The sequence below is a fragment of the Pinus tabuliformis genome, chromosome 8 (genome assembly GCF_031772625.1).
Source record: "Pinus tabuliformis cultivar Carrire ecotype Pingquan chromosome 8, CPIR1, whole genome shotgun sequence".
NCBI classification, from domain to species: domain Eukaryota; kingdom Viridiplantae; phylum Streptophyta; class Pinopsida; order Pinales; family Pinaceae; genus Pinus; species Pinus tabuliformis.
In genome coordinates this window covers 1,490,424,413-1,490,446,112 of record NC_142294.1, presented here as the reverse complement: position 1 = coordinate 1,490,446,112, position 21,700 = coordinate 1,490,424,413, and the positions used below count along the sequence as shown (strand labels likewise).

At 34.9% G+C, this 21,700-nt stretch overlaps 1 protein-coding gene across 1 annotated transcript in view; it reads right to left on the bottom strand.

Moving 5' to 3' along the window:
- Nucleotides 1–15,549, bottom strand: part of LOC149241464 (calcium-transporting ATPase 5, plasma membrane-type-like) — a 314,590-nt gene extending 299,041 nt beyond the window's left edge. Inside the window, exon 1 of the mRNA XM_089373982.1 lies at nucleotides 15,367–15,549. Coding sequence (XP_089230108.1) covers nucleotides 15,367–15,534 — 168 coding nt within the window. The 5' untranslated portion in view covers nucleotides 15,535–15,549. The remainder of the gene's footprint in view (nucleotides 1–15,366) is intronic.
- Nucleotides 15,550–21,700: the final 6,151 nt, after the last annotated feature.

The following is a 21,700-nucleotide window of genomic DNA, read 5'->3' as shown; positions in this document are numbered from 1 at the left end:
CAGGAAAATTCCTCAAGGTATGGTGAAGGAATTATGAGGAATTCAATCTTGGTTTGGTTTTGTGATCTCAAGGCCGGTTTAGGTGAGATCACAGTAGCTTGAGGGTGGAGGTGGTTTAACCTCTGAATTCCAATTTTATTTTATCTTGGTTTATCCAATGAGATCCCACATTCATGCTTAGAATATGGCACAAAGTTTATTGGCTGAAATAAACATTTGCTTCAGCCTAATCTATGGTTGGGTTGTACATGGAAGTCCCTGACTTGGTTTTTGTATATGTTAATATGAGCTATTTTCTCTATGTGATTAATGATCGCATGTACTTGTTATTTAGTTGAGCATATCATGGTTCCTAATCTGGCTATATGCTAGTTATATGCATAGTTCTATGAGCCTTCTTGGTGATTCTCATATAAAGTTCAAAACCCTATGATCATATATGCAATGATGACCTGTAGATTTCATGTTTACCATATGTTTGACGAAATGTAGATCCTAGATTAGGCATGGCTAGGTCAAGTTCTTTTTCAAGTTATGAATGATTAGCATTGTTAACATCTTTTCTATGAACTTGAAAGTTACAGGCAGTTATGGAGAAAAGTTTGTAGGCTAACCTAGAAAAGTGGCTCAGATCTCATAACCACTAGCACATAACTAGGGAATTTAGGTCATAACCACATGGAAGCAGGTTTATGAACGTGGTTATAGCCTCATAACTGCATGCACAATGTGTCAAGGGTGTGGTTATGTAGTTAAGTCATTGAAAAATGTTTCTAGCTCAGGGATTGATCACCTGGGGTGGTTATCTCATTCCTAAGTGTTTTGTAGTCCCTAAGTGATGTTAAAAAGTTTTTTTTATTTCGTAGGCCCCACTTTCATCACTGGAACTTGGAAGTCGGTTCATGTCATAGTAGCACTTAACTCATGTTTACCATGGAGAGCTTGTAAAAGCGAGTAAATGTGGGAGGAGGCATTACAGGGTGGTATCAGAGCAAGGTTGAAGCACTGGACCTCAGGGTAAATGTATATAGTTATGCATGCATATCAATTGTGTATGTGTCTAATATGCATGCATTGGGATGGTTACATTTATCATGAATTTGGTTATTATTGCAATTTTGTGTCGTCATGTACGATGTTGAGATGTTGATAGGTTGATGTATATATATATATATATATATATATATATATATATATTGTGCTAATTTGGACTAATTTTTGTAGACGAGATAACCTCCCTTGAACTTCATTAAGGTATGTTTCTATTATGTTTATCTAACATGGCATGTTTGTAGGGAGAAGAAGATTAGAGATGACGAGCATAATGGTGGATTATAGTTCATGTGACTCTACTTATGGATTAACTGAGCAACAAGGAGATGAGTATTCTCCTAACATAGTAGATATATTAAGAAGTTTGAACACATAAATCAAAAGTTGTAAGGTAGACAATAACAGGTTTATTGAGTCACAAGAAAGGCTTGCTAGAGCTGAGGAAAAGCAAGCCGAAGTCAATGCAGTGATCCTCCATAGCCTATCAGATTTGAAAAGACATGGACAACTAAGGATTGGTCATGGACAAGAGGAAAGGACTAATGGGGCATATGGTAGCAGGTCTCGATCAGGATATAAGTTGGACAAAGATGATACATTCAGAGGTGGAAGATGGTTGGATACACTTGACATGAGAGGTAGTGCTTATGGATTATATTCTAGTTCTGGTTCAGATAGACATCATCATCATCACCACCATCATCCTTATATGAGGAGTGAAAAACAATATTTTCCTGAGGAGTTCAAGAAAATCAAGCCTCCTACTTTTGATGGAGAGATGAAGAAAACATAAGAATCAAAAGCATGACTACTTGAGATGAATAAGTTCTTCAGATTGCCTGATTATATAAATAATATGAAGGCCAAGATAATGATCTTCAACCTCAAAGGAAAATAAATTATCTAGTGGGCATATGTGAAGCATGTCAAAGGCATCAAGGTAGAAGAGTTGAGTTGGCATGAGTTTAAAAGACTCTCCAGGAATAAGTACCTGTCAGAAAGGCCAAGGAGTTTTATGAGTTGAAGATGGGTTCCATGACAGATGAAGAGTACATGACCAAGTTTTTGGAGTTGTTGAGGTATGTGCCTTACCTTAAGGATGAGTAGATGAAGTTTCAAAGGTTCATCAATGGACTACCATTAGCATTCAAGGATAAGATTGAGTATGATGAGCCTCAGTCATTAGAGGAAGTCATAGAGAAATTGAAGCATTTTTATGAGCAGTCGAAGTGCAAGTCTAAGCCTAAGAGGGATTGGAAAGGGAATGAGGAGGCTAAAGGAAAATGGCCTCAAAAGAGGGGAAGAACTCATAATGCAGGTGATGAAGAAAACGTGGCTCTTTACAAGAAGTTTAATGTAGCTAAGAAGGGACTTGGACCTCAGCCTAGAGAGCATCAAAATAAATGTAGTGGCGGAGAACCGTTGCAGTGTTGGATTTGTGGCAAATACCATCGCAAGAAGGATTGTCCATTATAACAGGGTGGAAGACCTCAGATCTACAGTGACTAGGTAGCACAAATAGTTGGGGATGTTGGTTAGAGAATTCCTCATATCTATGCAACACTGGATAACATGCAGGTAGATCATCACGCATCCATTATTGAGATGGAAGGTAAGCTCTATGATTGAGTTGTTTCCATTTTGAATGATCCTAGATCTTATTATAGTTATGTTAGTCCTGACTTGTTGGATAAGTGTGGCTTTAATAAAGAAGTGCATGTAGAGTCTTGGTTGGTGCAGTTGGCTACAGGGACTAAGAAAAGAGTTCATCATTAGGTGAGAACTTGTGCCTTTGAGCTGAATGGTATTCCTACATCAGAACATATAAATGTGCTTCCTTTGGGATAATATAGTATGGGTATGGATTGGTCTCTTACTCACAGGATCAAAGTCGACTACTATGAGAAGGCTATTGAGTTCCTGGATGATGATGGAGAGAATATAATCTTGCGGGGAAATAAGAAGCCTATATCAGTGAGAATGGTTACAACCATGCAAGCTAAGTGCAGTTGTAGGAAGGATGTGTATTGTTTGCAGTGCATATTTCTGGTGACAAAGGAAAGAATGTTGAGAAAGAGGAAGTCTTGAAGAAATATCATGTTTTTTAGTAGCTTTAGGATGTGTTTCCGCGAGATATTTTAGAGTTACCGCCTCATAGGGAAGTGGATTACTCTATTGATTTTGTACCATGAGCAACACCAGCATCAAAGACACCTTACAAGATGAGCACTCCAGAGTTGGTGGAATTGAAGTTGCAACTTAAAGAGATGCTTGATAAAGGATACATAAGGACATGTGTTTCGCCTTGGGGTGCACAAGTGTTGTTCGTAAAGAAGAAGGATGGTACTCTCAGATTGTGCATTGATTACGAGTAGTTGAATAAGGTGACCATTAAGAACAGGTACCCATTGCCACAAATCGATGACTTGTTTGATCAATTGAAGGGAGCAACAATGTTTTCAAAGATTGATTTGAGATCATGATATCAACAGGTGCACATCAAAGAAAAATATATCTACAAGACCGCATTCCATACCAGGTATGGACATTATGAGTTTGTGTTGGTTCCTTTTGGTATTACTAACGTTCCAACCACCTTTATGTGTTTGATGAACAATGTGTTGCATCCTTATTTGGACAAGTTTTTGATATTGTTCATTGATAATATATTGATATATTCTAACAATGAGGAAGATCATGCAGAGCACCTGACAACAGTATTGATATTTTTGAGACAACATCAATTATATGCCAAGCTCAACAAGTGCGGTTTTTTTAGACTTAGATTCACTACTTGGGACATGTTGTTTCCAAGGAGGGGATAATAGTGGACCCAGAAAAGATTAAAGTTATCATGGAGTGGCCAACTCCTAGGAATATGGATGAGGTTAGATCATTCATGGGACTAGCATGTTATTATAGGAGGTTCATCAGGAACTTATCAAGGACTGCCCATCCTATTACATATTTGCAGAGAAAAGGAAAGAAGTTCTAATGGATGGAGGAGTGTGCAACAAGTTTTGACCAATTAAAGCATTTGCTTACATCTGATCTAGTTTTGAAGATTGCAGATTCTTATAAGGAGTTTTTAGTCTGTACAAATTCTTGCAAGAAATATCTTAGTGGAGTCTTGATGCAGGAAGGACAAATGGTATTCTATGAGTCAAGGACGTTGAATGAGCACGAGTGGAACTATGTGACTCAGGATCTTGAGTTGGAAACAATCAATCATGCCTTGAAGATGTGGAGGAATTATCTTCTTGGCAGGCGGTTTATTTTGATGAGTGATCATAGTGGGTTGAGGTACTTGTTTGACCAACCTAATTTGAATGTTCGGTAAGCTAGATGGTTGGCTACTTTCAGTGAGTTTGATTTTGAGATCATATACATCAAGAGTATGGAGAATCAGGTTGCAGATGATCTAAGTAGGAGAGTGTAGGTAAATAATTTCTCAACTGTGAGCTCTTATGGGACAAATTTGCAGGAGCAGATCTTGTAAACAGGATAACATGATGATAGGTACCAGCAACTGATGCATAGGTTGCTGTAGTAGGGTGAAGGTGATAGGGATGAGGAGTATCACCTCACAACACATGGATTAGTTATATTCAGGAACAAGATTTATGTGTCAGATAACAGTGAGCTCGAGAAGCTTATCTTGAGGGAGTTTCATGTCAAGCCATATTCAGGTCACCCGGGATATCAGAAGACTTTTGCAACTGTTAAGAAGTTCTATCATTGGCCGAACTTGAAGAAATAGGTGGTTGAATTTGTTGCTAAATGTTTGGATTGTCACCAAGTTAAAGTTGAGTGTAAGCACCCAAATGGGTTATTACAGCTAATTTTGATTCCAGAGTGGAAATGGGAGGTCATTTCCATGGAATTCATTACAGGTTAGCCAACGACATCTTAATAGCATGATTCCATTATGGTTGTGGTTGACATCTTAAGTAAGGTAGTTCAATTCATGGCAGTGAAGTCTACGAATTCAGTTGGTGAGGTAGCTCAGATATTCATCAAGAAGATCATGAGGTTGCATGGTGTTCCCAAGAAGATCATATCAGACAGAGTTGCCAAGTTCACTTCCAAGTTTTGGAAGGAGTTGTTTGCAAACTTGGGGATAAAGTCAACCTTCAATACAACTTATCATCCATAGATAGATGGACAAACAAAGAGGGTTAACAAGATTCTTGAGGACATGTTGAGGATGTATGTCATGCATCAACAAAGGAAGTGGGAGGAGTATCTTCCACTGGTGGAGTTTTCATATAATAATGGGTATCAGGAATCCTTGAGGATGAGTCCATTTGAGGTTCTTTATGGGAAAAGTTGTAATACTCCTATCAGCTAGAGTGATCCAGTGAATAGGGTGCTGATTGGACCGGATATGTTGGCTCACATGGAGGAGGAGATGCAGTTTATCAAAAGGAATTTGAAGGCAACATAGGACATGCAGAAGAGTTATGCAGATCAACATAGAGAATTCAAGGAGTTTCAAGTTGGGGAGCATGTGTACTTGCGCATCAAGCCCAAGAGGAGCTCCTTGAGGATTGGTCCATGTGCCAAGTCAAAACCTCGAGATTGTTGGCCTTTTGAGATCCTTGACAGGATCGGACCAATGGCCTACAGACTTGCGCCGCTACCAATAGTGAAATTCCATGATGTTTTCCATGTTTCATTGCTTAAGATATATGTGTAGGATGTTGATCATGTGATTGATTGGTCGGTATTGCAGGTGGAACCATAGAGAGAGTTCCAACTAGGACTTCAGTGCATATTGCAGCAGAAATCAACTCATGCTTTGGAACCAAGTAATAGATCAAGTTAAAGTGCATTGGAAGCACTTTGGGCCCGATGAAGCTACACGGGAGATGGTTGATCAAATGCAGACTTTGTATCCTTCATTATTTGATGATTCAAGCAAATGAGTTTTTGGTATATATATCTATATATATATAGTTGTAAATATCATAATGAGTTGTATTATAAAGCTCTAATAAGCGGTATGCTTGTTTTTCTTTCAGTAGGATGTCATTGTAAATATTGCATCGAGTTATGTTATAAAGCTCCATAGATAGTATGTTTTTTTAGAGGTTTGTTGGTCATAGGTGTCAAACACCGAGGACAGTGTTCCCCTAAGGGGGAGGGGTTTGTAACAACCCCAGGTTAAAGTTTCATGTAAAAGGGATATTAAAGGCAAAATAAGACTAAGGTCATGGGACACATATTCCAAGTTGAATGTTGAGAAAAAAAATTTAGTGGACATCACTTGTGGTTTAATAATGGCTATGGAAATTGGCAAAAGTAAAGAGACAATAATTGGAATTTAATTATGAGAAAAAAAGAAAATAGGAGAAAAGGAAGGTGAAGAAACACAAATATGCATGCAAGATAAATTAGAGGAAAATGAAGAAAAATAAGACATCAATAATAAAAGGGCATCAAAGAAACATTTCACAATGTTTTGTTCAGAGTTACAATTTTTTGTCAATTTTGGCTTGGGTCAATTGAGAAAGAGAGAGAGAGAGCTCCGAGAGGAGAGAGCAAGCAAGCAAAGGAAAGCAAAGGAAAGCAAAGGTAAAGCAAGGGAGCACATGGATAAGGTTGGATTAGGAGCTTTAGTAGGAGGTGTTTGCAAGTAACAGGTTGCATGTGTGATTTACTAGCTAAGGTGTGAATGCATGGTACATGAATTTGTTTATTTGGTTCACTTGCTGTCATTGGCATGGGATTTTCCTGGTTTGATAGTGGTTTCATCCTTGCCTTGCCATTTCTTGGATTGCCATGGTGTGATGGGATTCATTCTTTGTTGAGCTTTGGATTGCCGGAAGGTTTTGGAACTTAGTGAGATGGTCTCATGAAAATCCCAAGGGTTGGTGGTGTAGATGGTTTTCTCTGGGAAGCCCTCGATAGGTGGGTGGAGACAGGAAAATTCCTCAAGGTATGGTGAAGGAATTCTGAGGCATCTAGGCTTGGTTTGGTTTTGTGATCTCAGTACCGGTTTAGGTGAGATCACGGTAGCTTGAGGGTGGAGGTGGTTCAACCTCTATATTCCCTGTTTTATTTTGTCTTGGCTTATCCAATGAGATCCCACATTCATGCTTAGAATATGGCACGGGGGTGATTGGCTGAAAGAAATATCAGGTTCAACCCAATCTACGGTCGGGTGGTACGTGAAAGTACCTGACTTGGTTAGTTTTTGTATATCTTAATATGAGTTATTTTCTCTATGTGATTAATGAGCACATGTACTTGTTATTTTGTGGAGTATATGGTATATTTTACATGGTTCCTAATATGGTTAAATGTTGGTTATATGCATAGTTTTATGATGTGCTCTAGTTATGGCTCTTGTTCATGATTTTATAAGTTGATGAATGGTTGATGAATGCATGGGATAATAAGTGTTGTTGAAGCTTGCTTGAGAGGGCATTAATCCTTCTTGGTTATTCTCATATGAAGTTCAAACCCCTATGATCATATATGCATTCATGACCTATAGATTTCATATTTACCATATGTTTGAAGAAAAGTCTATCCTAGTTTGGGCATGGATAGGTCAAATTATTGTTCAAGTTTTGAATGGTTAGCATTGCTAGCATCTTGTTTATGTTTCTGGAAAGTTACAGGTAATTCTGGGCAGTGGTATGGAGGCTGGCTTAGAAAAGTGGCTCAGATCTCAGAACCGCAAACACAAAACTGGGGAATTTAGGTCATAACGACATGGAAGCAGGCTTATGAGTGCGGCTATATCCTCATCACCACATGCACAATGTGTCAAGGGTGTGGTTATGGGTTTAAGTCCATGAAAAAGGGTTCCAGCTCAAGGATTTATCACTTGGGGTGGTTATCTGACTCCTGAATAGTCTGTAGTCCTTAAGGGATGTCAGAAAATTTTCAGTTTGTAGGCCCCACTTCAATCTTTGGAACTTGGAGGTTGGGTCATGTCATAGTAGCACTCAAATCATGTTTACCTTGGGGAGCTTGTAAAATCGAGAGGAGGTGTTACATTAACTATTATGTAAATAAGAGGTTTACTACATATATTGATAGGAAATGGATTATTAACAAAGTTGAAATAGTTTGGTAGACTGAAGGATTTTTTTTATTAGGGAACATATTCTCATGAGATTGCACACTATCTTGTAGAATGCCATTTGCATCAGAGATGCGCAAAATTAAGTCAACTATTGTGGCTGGAGTATGGGTTCATAAGGGTGGTGAGAAAGGAATTATGAGTCAACTGTTCCTACTAGGACTAAATTGTGATTTTTGTATACTTGAAGGAGGTTGTGACACATGATGAATCTGTGGAGGATGTGATGGATCTTTCCATGCATACATCTAATTAATCAACTTAGTACAAGACAGAACTCAACTTCTTCATGGATTAGAGACCACTTGACCTCGAAGAATGTTAGAACATCTAAATCATTTCCTCTTGGACAAAGGCAATGATAGTGTAAAAATCCATAGTGTATTCTTGGGGAACATTTAGCCTTTAGGTGGGAGAGATAGATGGGCAAGTCATATGGGAAATATGAAAAACCACTTTGTTGGATGTGTCATTATTTCTTGTCAATTGGTCAAGCTTCCAAAAAAGGTGAAATGGGTAATTTGTGTTTTAATAATTCTATAGTAAGGAAAAGGAAAATTATCTATTAGGTGACTCAAGTTCCATAGTTTTAAAAAAATTACAAAAAGGAAGAGAGAGAGAATTCATTGAAACTTGATGGTGTAATGGTTATGGTGTGCATCAGAGTATTGGAAAGGAAGTATTCACCTAGTAGTCATTTATATTTATACATGTTTTAGTGGTCAAATATGTTAAATGGGCTGACACTTAATAAAAAACCCAAGGAAAAGTAAACAAGGATGGTTAAATCCCTCAAATCTTGGAGCCAAGTTGGCTAGGGAATGCATTGAGTTAGTCTTAACTAATCTCTAGTGCAGACCATGGATATAATTTTTTAACTTCAATTTCAGGACTAGATTGACTCACTAAATTATGAGTTCTAATATCTTGTCCATATAGTCCAAATTATCCTTGAGATGGTGTGCTTATTTACACATTGATATGGAACCCAAGTCACCATGTTGACCAAGTGTTAGTGTTGAATCAATGGCGTATTAGAGATCAATTTGTGGTAATCACAAGTGTTGGGACTTGAGCATATCATGATGAGTAGTTAACTTTGAGCATGCTATTTGGGCACACCATAATCGAAGGAAGACAAAACAAAAAGTATTGTAGTGCATAAATAGAGTAATCCTCCCAAGAAATGGTCCACATTGTGTTGAAAGTAAAAGTGTAACTCTCTATGGTGTCATAATTCTCTATTAAAGAAGAACATTTAAGGGTATTGTCCAACAAATGTTGAAATTTCAATTGCACCTAATCAAGCATGAAGCACTTGACATGTGAAATGAGATGACTCTAACAATCTTAGGGAGTTTCACAGCCTTACAACAAGTGTCACAACATCCTATCAATGATAAATAAAAAAATGTCTACGCACTAAATTTTGGTTTAGTATTATAGAAGATTTTCTAAAGAGTTTTTGGTATAATATGTATAGAAGATTTTTTAGTATAGTATTATAGAAGGCTTTTTAAAGATATTTTGGATAGTATTAATCATCAATAGGACACTATGACCCTCTATCTAGACAATCTTTACGCTCCATTCATTCCATGCTTTACTTCTTACAACCATGAAAACTCTATTTTTGAGCACTTCAACAAGGACCTTTCCATCAACATATGTAAACCAGATGAGGGGGTTGTCATGGAACTATACTCATGCTTGAATTTTTTCACTTTTAGTGCTTGTGGTCATGCAATATTACCTTTCTTCAATCACAAAGGGTGTGCCCAACTTGTGCATACTACAACTAGATTGTGGGTCTTCACTCAGGGTCTACCGATATGTATGCCTTATGTTATATTTGAATAGATTTGCAATTAATTTCAATACAAAAAAATTCAAAATACACACACATTCCAATCCTAGCCTTAAATTATATTGGATTTACATCCAATCATATCCTTAAAATATAGTGGATCTATTACACTTTGCCAGTATTCAATAATACTCAGCCTATCAATACATTGGAAGGAACAATAATGACTCTCATATTCTTTCCGTACTTAGCCAAATTGCTTTGCCAATCCATCCAACACTTAGGCATGCCTTCCCATGTGCAAGATTATTTACGACATGCCCATCCAACCTTGCAACCGACCATTGCAACCAATTGAAGCTTGCTAATGATTGTCTTAACTAATAGGAAGAGGTATTCCTTACTAGCTCTAAGGTGAAAGACCTTACATCCTCCCCCACTTAAACATGTTGTTATTCTTGGTGACATCTCCAAGAACTATAACTATTCTACCAAGTTTTTTTTTTCTTAGACTCATACATCTACCCACAATTGACTCTTTTAACCACTTTTTAATGCTAGCTCCAAAATCATTGCACGACTTTCCATCACTCAAGCTTGAATCAAAATACCTTTATCCAAATTGCGAATACTTCTTCTTAAATATCCATGCAAATACCACTACCTCATATTACTAGAATCTAATTATTCAATACCATTACTATTATCTCAATACCACTACTATAACCCAATTTTCTAACATTTAGATGTACACCTCTTCCTACTATCACAACCCACCACTACTATAAGTAATGGGTAGGTTTATAGTAGTATGATGTTGTTTATTATTATATTATTATTTAATAAATGTAAGATAACATTGGAAATTAATACTATAGGCCAATGTTATATATGGTATTATAGGGTCTAATGGTTAAGAGCAATGTGCTTCCTCGTAAGAGGTCATAGGTTCAAAACCAGAGTGGAGTAGAGTATGTATACAAGCCTTCGTAGACTTTAGTAGGTGGGTCCCTTGTCCCATAAATAAGGGGGTCTCATACATCAATTTGTTGTCTAGCTTGGTTGTGACATTAAAATTGGATTATAATTATTATTATATGGTATATTTTTGACTTTTTGGTTACAAAAAGAAGATCAAAAGATTAAGTAAACAAGAATTGCCACATCACAACTAACTAACCATTATGTTAATAAGAGGTTTACTACATATATTGATAGGAAATGGATCATTAAAAAAGTTGAAATAGTTTGGTAAGTTGAAGGCGTTTTTATTAGGGACTTGATGCTTATGAGATGCATACAATTAAGTCAACTATCATTCTTGGACCATGGGTTCATAAGGGAGGTGAGAAAGGAATCATGAGTCAACCCTACCTACTAGGACAAAATCATGATTTTTTTAGACTTGAAGGAGGATGTGCCACATGATGAATGTGTGGAGGATGTGATGGATCATTCCATGCATACATCTTACTACAAGAGGAAACTCAACTAATTCATGGACTAGAGACCACTTGATCTAAAGAGTCTTAGAACATCGAGATGATTTCCTCTTGGACAAAGGCAATGATAGTGTAAACTTCCATGGCACATTCTTGGGGAACATTTAGCCTTCAAGTGGCAGAGACAGATGAACAAGTCATAGGGGAGATATGAAAAAAAATTCGTTGGATGTGTAATTATTTCTTATCAATTGATCAGGATTCCAAAAGAGGTGAAATGGGTAACATGTTTTTGAACAATTCTATAGGGTAACTCTACTTACTAGGTGAAATGGGTAACTAATTCATGGACTAGAGACCACTTGATCTGAAGAGTGTTAGAACATCGAGATCATTTCCTCTTGGACAAACGCAATGATAGTGTAAATTTCCATGGCACATTCTTGGGGAACATTTAGACTTCAAGTGGGAGAGATAGATGAACAAGTCATAAGGAATATATGAAAAAAAAATCGTTGGATGTGTAATTATTTCTTGTCAATTGATCAGGCTTCCAAAAGAGGTGAAATGGGTAACATGTTTTTGAACAATTCTATAGGGTAACCCTACCTACTAGGTGAAATGGGTAACTCTACCTACTAGGACAAAATCATGATTTTTGTAGACTTGAAGGAGGTTGTGCCACATGATGAATGTGCGGAGGATGTGATGGATCATTCCATGAATACATCTTACTACAAGAGGAAACTCAACTAATTCATGGACTAGAGACCACTTGATCTGAAGAGTGTTAGAACATCTAGATCATTTCCTCTTGGACAAAGGTAATGATAGTGTAAATTTCCATGGCACATTCTTGGGGAACATTTAGCCTTCAAGTGAGAGAGATAGATGAACAAGTCATAAGGGAGATATGAAAAAAAAAATCATTGGATGTGTAATTATTTCTTGTCAATTGATTAGGATTCCAAAAGAGGTGAAATGGGTAACATGTTTTTGAACAATTCTATAGCAAGGAGAAGGAAATTTATCCATTAGTTGACACGAGTGCCCATAGTTTTCAAAAATGTTACAAAAAGGGAGATATAGAGAGTATATTGACATTAGATGGCATAATGGTCATGGTGTACATCATTGTAGAGGAAAGAAAGTATTCACCTTGTAACCATTCATATTTATACATGTTTTAATTGTCGAATATGTTATTTGGGATGATCCTGAAAGCCCAAGGAATAGTAAACAAGGATGGTTAAATCCCTCGAATCATGGAGCCAATTTGGCTAGGACATGCATTGAGTTAGTCTTAATTGATCTCTAGTGTAGACCCTAGACATAATTTGTCAACTTCAATTTCCTAACTAGGTTCGCTAAATTATGAGTTGTAATATCTTGTTCATGTAGTCAAAATTGTTGTTCAGATGGTGTGCTTATTCACAAATTAATATGGAACCCAAGTCACCATGTTGACCAAGATTTAGCATTGAATTAATGGTGTATTAGAGATCAAGTTGTGGTGATCACAAGTGTTCGGACTTGAGCATGTCATGATCAGTAGTTAACTTTGACTGTCCTATTTAGGCACACTACAATCCTAGGAAGACAAAACAAAAAGTACTCTAGTGCATAAATAGGTCATCCTCCAAAGTAATGTTTCAAATTGTGTTGAAAGTAAAGGTGCAAGTCTCTATATTATCATAATTCTCTATTATAGAAGAACTTTAAGGGTATTGTCCAACAAATGTTGAAATTTCAACTGCACCTACTCAAGCATGAATCACTTGACATGTGCAATTTGATCTTGAGGAGTTTCATAACCTTGCAACAAGTTTCACAACATCCTATCAATGATAAATAAAAATATGTCTACACACTAATTGTGGTTCAATATTATAGAAGATTACCTAAAGATTTTTTGGTATAGTATTATAGAAGATTTTTTTAAATATGTTTTGGTATAGTATTATAAATTGTTTTTAAAGATATTTTGGATATTATTAATCATCAATAAGACATTATGACCCTTTATCTAGACCATGTTTACAATCCATTCATTTCATGCTTTACTTCTTACAACTATGAAAACTTTATTTTTGAGCACTTCAACTTGAGCCTCTCCATCAACAAATATAAATCAAACGAGGGGATGCCATGGAAATACAATCATGCTTGATTTTTTTTCACTTTTAGCGCTTGTGATCACGCAACATTGCCTTGCTTCAATCATAAAGGGTGTTCTTGACTTGTGCATACTACAACTAGATTGTGGATCTTCACTCAAGGTCTACCCATATCTATGTCTTAAGCTATATTTGGCTAGATTTGCAACTAAGTTCAATACAACAAAATTCACAATAGGCATAGATCCAATCCTAGCCTTAAAGTATATTAAATCTATTACACTTCGCCAATAGTCAATAATCCTTAGCCTATCAATACATTAGAATGAACAATAACGACTCTTATCTTGTTGCCATACTTAGCCAAATTGTTTTGCCAAGTCATACAAAACTTAGACATGCTTTCCCAATGTGCAAAATTGCTTAAGACATGTTTGACCTTGCAACCTAAGATTGCAATCACTTGAAGCTTGCCAATAATAATCTCAACTAATTAGAAGAGACACCCCTTACTAACTCTACAGCAATCACCTTAATGCCCCCCTTAAATTCGTTTCTATTCTTGACAACATCAAAAACTATAACTATTCTCCCAATTTTTTTTTTTTTACTTAGAATCATACATCTACCCACAATTGACTCCAAAATCATTAAAAACTTCCCGTTACTCAAACTTACTTAAATCAAAATACCTTTATCCAAATAGACAATATTACTTTTTAAATGTCCATACAAATACCACTCCCTCATATTACTGGAATCTAATTAGTCAATACTATTACTATTCTCTTAATACCACTACTATAACCAAATTATTTAACATTTATAGGTAAACATCCTCCTATTATTACAACCCACCTTCATTTAAAAGTGTTGGGTTATTAAACATTTATATATACATCTCCCATTATCACAATCCACCTTCATTTAAAAGTATCGCATAATTGTCTAGGTATTACACTTCTCCAAAACCTACTATTATAACATTACTCTTACTGATTCTACGTTGGATTCTATCAAAATCTTGAACTCATTGTGTAACGAGTCAAATGGTGACATCCGACCCTTGGATATCCTTGAAAATGCAGATAACATTGAACTCATTGCGTAGCTAGTCCCACAGTCACATCCAAGCCTGCAAAATCATTGAAAGTGCACTTATTCATGCACAAAACAGTCATTTTTATTATTATTATTTCTAGACCTTTTCCATTAAGCTATCGAGTCACTTCCTGCGACCCGAATCCCAACCAGGTTTTCCAAGGCACTTTACAAGTGAGCGATCCTTGACTGTCATCAATTATAGTCAAAGTTTCTCAATTATTTACGCTATCCCTAAAAATCTACAAAGTTCCAGAATTACGCCACTTGGAGGTCTCCTACGAACAAGTATATCAAATTTTTTCTTTGGATAAGGATGCCATGTACGCCCAAAGTTCCAAAAGTCGACTCGTTTTCAGTAGTAACAGTAAGGGCATACCTGAGCAACTGAGTCTTCATCTTATCCGATATTTCGTATCTCAATAAAGTTATTTAAACAAAAAAGAAAAATAGAAGTTCCTGGAGTTTCCCAGGCCACAAGTGATAACATCAAAGAACATGATTAGAAAAATAGAAGTTCCTGGAGTTTCCCAGGCCACAAGTGATAACATCAAAGAACATGATTAGAAAAATAGAAGTTCCTGGAGTTTCCCAGGCCACAAGTGATAACATCAAAGAACATGATTAGGTTAAAATTAAATAAACATGATGAACTCAACTCTGCGTGTTTGGGCAAAATCTGGAAAAACATTCAAATTATATATAGATTTCATACTCTGAAAGGAAAAATCGAAAGAAATGTATACGTACTCTCCATTTTGCGAGGTTACGAAGTGGTGCTTTCTTGGGCGGGATATCGAAAACATCTTTTTCCATTTCGTCTTCGTCATCGCTCTCGTTGAATCGTTCGTAATTTTCCCACACCGGAGATTGTCGCGGAGAAAATCTTCTTGGAATTCCAGGACCGCTGGAGCTCATGGCGAACTTTTCGACGCTCAAGGGAGATGACACTCACATTAACACAAGGTACCACAACTTGCCTCAATTATTTAACACTAAAATCAAACTGGTAATGCAATTTCCATAGCAAACCTTGGGGTTAATGCACTGTGGCGTTTAACCTAAATATTTTCTGTTCCCCGTTTTTCAAGCACCAAATCAAGCTCTATAAACTGGTCTCTCTTTTTCAAGCAACGGCGGCCGTACGCCTAGGGCAAACTGGTCTGCAAAATTTCTTTTAAAACTCAGTCTGGTCACACGTTCGATCCTCACGGACGGGACACTGGTCTCCTAGGAGTTGTTTGGGAGTTGGAAGATTCACTGACCTTTTGTATGGATATCCAGAATCCTAAGTGTAGCAGTTGCTGCGAAATTTCGCACCACATCGCTTGTGTCACAATTGTCTTTTTGTTTATAAAAAATATTCGATCTATTCGTACCTTTACGGCAAAGGAACGCGGTTGTTTTTTTTTTAAATGTGGAAGCCGGTTCCGCGTGTCTTCCTGTGAAGTTTCCTGGAAGATGAGGGCTACATATACCTGACTATTAATAGATGTTTCTGTCGTTTTGGTAATGGGGGGATGTGGTAGACTCGTGGGTTTAGGGTTGTGGGTTGGTAATTAACAGTGTAATATTGTCCAACCATAGCAGTTTGGATGAGCGTCGGTGTCTGATATTCATTACCAGCGCGTTGACATAATCATCTTCCATTAGGGACCGATAATGGAGTACACATCATTATTCATTACACTGAGTCGTTGCAGGAGCACTGAAATATTGCAATAAATTTTTCTAGTTCCGCGTTGCGTTACAGGGATTTAACGTTTTACCATCTGTTCCATCCGACACTAATCAATAATAATAAAATAACTCTGCTGATCACTGAAACAAATCTGAATTGTTATAAAATGAATGCAAATTTTTACTTTATGAATGACTAAATAACTTTGATCTAATTAATTCTGTTGATGTGACATAAGATTTATTCTATTCTATATATAAATAGTTGAAAGTTTGGTTGATATAATTTTGTAATTGATATGATGTTTAATTTTATTGTTGATATTTTATTATGACTTTATAAGATATATTTTATATTGAGTACCTTTTTATGTTGTTTATAAGGGTAATTTTGTAAGGAATATGGAATAAGGGTCGGTTATTTTGTTCTTTAAGTTGGTTTGGGTGATTGTATTATTGTAGTTTATTAAATGTTTATTTTTATATTAATATTTTTAGGTGGTTGGTTGTATTATTATATTAGTATCTTTACATAAATTTTTGATAAGCATTATTATGTGATAAACATCAAATCATTTATTTTATGATATATTTTATGTTGTTAAAAAAAAACCTAGAAAAAAAAATTAAATTAAACCTAATGAATAGTTAAAAACAAGTAGACCCAATATTTTAAATCTGATTTCTATTTAAATTTTTTTTAAATACAATATGAATTACAAAAATTATAAATTATTATTATTGTTATTATTAATTATAAAAAAAATTAATATATACCAATAAAAAAAAAACAAAAACAAAAATTACCTATAATACGCAACACATAAATATGCAACACATAAAATGCATACTATTTTTACAACTAATTGATCATTTATATTGATCCAGAATGGATCATTGATAAATTTGAAATGGCTTGGAGAATTGAAGGCTTTGTTGATTAAGGAAAGATGCTCATGAAATTACACATTGACTTATACATTCCATCAAAGAAAACAGATATGCAAAAGTAAGTTGAACAGATATGCAAAAGTAAGTCGAGTATTGTGGCATGACCATCGGTTTACAAGTGTAGCGGGAAAAGAGTCACGAGTCATTTATCCCTATGAGGCCCAATTTGTGGTTCACATGGATTTGAAAGGAGGTTATACCACATGGTGAACGCCTGGAGGATCTGATAGATAATTCAATGCATTTGTCTATGATTGAGCATCCAAAACTGGGGAAGGGGCAATAGCAAAGAAAAAGGGTTCAATTACTATATTTTCATGAATTTTAAGAATTATGGTGGGTGTTTGAATGATGTTGTAACGAAGAGGAGGAACTTTAAGAATTATTTTAGGTGTTTGCATGATGTTGTAGCAAAGAGGAAGAAGATTACTAATTGTTCTGTTGAACTTGAGTGCTTATGATTTTTCTCTAATATAATATAGTGTTAAACAAGCCATTTTTAGTTGGAGTTTCCTCAATTAAGTTTCTCCAAGATATATATCTTTATTAGCAATTCTCAATCAAACATGTGAGAAAATTCAATGACTAGATGAGGACATGATTATATGTTTGTGGTTTTATACCATTTTAACAAGATACATTTATGAGTAAGTTTTGGACAACATTATGGGGAATAATGGATATTAAGCTTAAATGTTCCATCGTATTTCATTCCTGGACTAGTGGGAAAATCGAAGTGGTTATGAATTCCAATTATTAGCCAATATATTTAGTTAACACTCTTCATATGGATGTGGTTTTCTACAAGTTATTTGATTAGAAAACAAGTCTTTATGATTGAGTATTGATACTTAATGAATTATTCACAATTCTTTTAGATATGGTCAATTATACATTGTACATACTTGATGAAGCATTTTTATGTAAGTGTAATAAGGGTGTTACAAGATTTCAAAGAAGTAGTTGAAAATCTATAATTGGGAAGGGCTTATAAGATAACACCATTACATTTATTCTTAAAGTTAATTGAAATAATTTGGTGATTATAAGTTGGAAACTCATTATGCTTATGAAACATTATCTTATAAGGTCTTACTTAGGGTTCTAGTGCTACTGCTAAAGCACATATATCTAAAGATCGTTTTTGTCAAAGAAATTAGGTTTATGGAAGGACAATTTTTTGATAAAATTATTCTTGTTTGGGAAGGCATGTAATTGGATAGACAATTAAGCCTCAATGTTCTTTTCATTTGATAAGATTTTTAAAAAGCATTTGATATAGGTGAATTAAACTTTATCCTATCCATCTTTCAAACTCTTGCTTTTGGTCTATATTTCATTGGAGATATGGAAACACCTTCTCAATGCTTTGATGTGTCTCTTAGATTTAAAGGAAGATATGGTTCCTTTTCTATCAATTTGTTGAGGATGCTCATTAGCATTGACTCTATACTCAATGTACGTAATGGTTATTAAAGCCTTGGATGCCTTATTCCACAAAGAGTTGTGTCAATCCTTATTCGAGACATTCATTGTGAGAGCTAGACCCTAGCCATCTTGTGAATGGGATTTTTATCGATAAATTGTTCCTTACAATTTTAGGAGAATCGAGAATTATTGGATTTTCTAGAAATGTTCTACACAACATCCAACTTGATGAATCAAGGTTGGTCTTGGATTATTTAGCTATTGAAATTTCCTTGAATTTCCATCTGTGTATTATGTGTCTTTAGAAGAACTCTAAAGTATGGTTAATTGACTAATAGTGGAAAAAAGAAAATCAAAAAGTGACTCACTCAACAATTATTTCAAATATGAACTAAGGTACTAACTATTGTTTATGTTCATTATTGGACATGATGAACTACATCCTTTTATGTACTAACTATTGTTTATGTTCATTACTGAACATGATGAACTACATCCTTTTATGTAACGTCAAATAAATATCTTCAATATAGTGTATGTTTTTTTTCATCATGATAGACCCTATCCTTGAGTAGTTATAAAAGGTTGGAGAATATTTTAGATATTTACTTATGGGCTAACTTCAAAGTCAAAAAGTTTTCCAAGAATCAAGGTGAGCACATGGAGTTGGGTTACACTTTTTGGTAAAGCAACGTCGCACTTTGGTAAAAAAGGATGCTCGATTGAGTTGTTTAGGTGCTTAAAAATAGATCGATCGAGCGTTTAAACAAACCCTCGATCAAACCCTTCTCTAACCTGAGTTAGAGGCTCGATCGAGAGTTATGGATTGATCGAGCCCTTAATTCATAGCATTTTACATAAATAACATTAATATAAGTTGGTAGGTAGTTGGTGGTGGGTAGCCTTTTAATGGCTTGATCGAGCCGCTGGTTAACCACTTATACGACTCGATCAATAATTTCTTTAACGCTCGATCAAGAATTTTAATCACTCAATTGAGCCATCGAGGTCCTAAAAATCACAATTTCAGCACCCCTTACCCCTTCTGTAGATTTCTTTGCAACCCCATTTTGTACCTTAATATATTTAGGGTAAAATTTGTCCTTAAGTGGCGGAGTTGATCATGTTGGATTCATGAAAGAATCCTCTATCCAATGGCATATGAGTTTGACACTTTCAAATTCATATGATATTTTTCATCTAATTCTTTTAAACATAATGTTTGAAATTTTTTTGGACAGTTTCAAGGGGGTTAAATAAAAAATCAATAACACAAAATATACACAATGAAATTAAAAAAAAAATGCCACTATATTCATTTACTAATCTTCTTCAAAAGGGGACTCTTGGTTATTCAATTGATTTAAAGAGTTGAAAAAAAAATCTTACATGAACACATGTTTCTCCAAAATGCAATTGAAATCTTACTTCACCAACTTCGAAAAATAGTAAAAAAATATAATTTTGTATAAAAAATATTTTTTGAGATGAAAAACTTAATTCTCTCTGTGTAGTTCATGCATACACACACACACACACACATTTTAGACCAAGTTATGCTACTCTTAGATGTGTGAAAATTTGCAAGGACAAGTATTTCATTTAATGGAAAATTGAGAGATTATACGACACTAATTTTTTTGCAAAAAATATCATTAGGACAACAACATAATTCTCCACATATTGTCTTTTTATTCCGAATCAAAATTCACAATGCTTATATGAATTTTGAGGACTTCAATTTGATAAAAAAAGAAAAACTTAAAATTTCATCGCCATATTTAACCCAAAAGTATAACTCATCTGCATACTTTCACTCATCAATTTAAAACGTACAGTGAAGAATTAAGGTGACATAGGGATTATTGATCTTGATTATTATATAATTTTATGTAATATGTATTTTTAAATTTTTAAAATACTAAGATACCTCATATGTCGTTAAAAAAAATTTAGAACTTTTTATATTAAAATATTTTAAGTTAAAATATAAATTTATAATATCTTTTTATTATTTTTAGCTCAATTAAAATAATATGTACTTTTCTTTTTCAAAATGGTTGAATGGTAGTTTGTCCATAACTAACACATTTTGAAAAGTTGATGCTAGACATTGGACTAAACGAGATAAAGCATTCTGCATCTTTTTAATAAATATTCTGTTGCACTCTCATTCTCTACGATTATCTTTCCCTAATCTTTCATTCTCGGGCATAAACTGTTTGACTAATCAATATTTTTTAAAAGTTAACTCCTTGCATAATCACCATTCACACCAATGACCTATGAAAATTTGAATTAAAATGACAACTTTATACTTCATCATTTTCATTTTTTGTGATACCGCTATTTCCTTAATCCCAATTCCTTGAAAACCACAAATCAACTCTTCCACGAGGCAAATACCAACTTATGTTCTATACAAAAAAAACAAACAAACCAGCTCTTAGACGAGGCAAATATGAATGCTGTATTAAGAATTCCATTTATTCGGGAACTTCTCAAAATAGAGGTTTTTTAAGGATAATTCTTTAATATCGTAGTAACTAGATTTCTCTTAATAAATTCTTTTGATGATTTGGGATTGTTTAGTTTGTTAAGTTGTAGAAATTTGATAGTATTGTTTAGTTTGTTAAGTTGTATGAGTTTTGAGATGTTTAATTTTTAGATTGAGAAACACATATCTAAGTCATCAGAATTATTTTGGATATCATTTACCACAACTAATTTTTAACAACATAGTTATATTTTGGCGCACCAAATTTCTAACCATAAATTTTACATGACAAAGTGTCTAAACACTACACTCATCACCACGAGCGTCGCCGCCGCCACCACCACCTTAACATACACCCATCCCCATGTATTCTACCCAAGTGGACAAAATTTTGACAAATTTATTTACAACTTTAATATCATCTAATTGTGAGATTTCATGGTTATGTTTGCGATGTGAATTAGCGTTATAAATTGAAAACCTAGAGTGAGTTTGAGCCATATTTAACATGAATAACAGAAGCGTGCA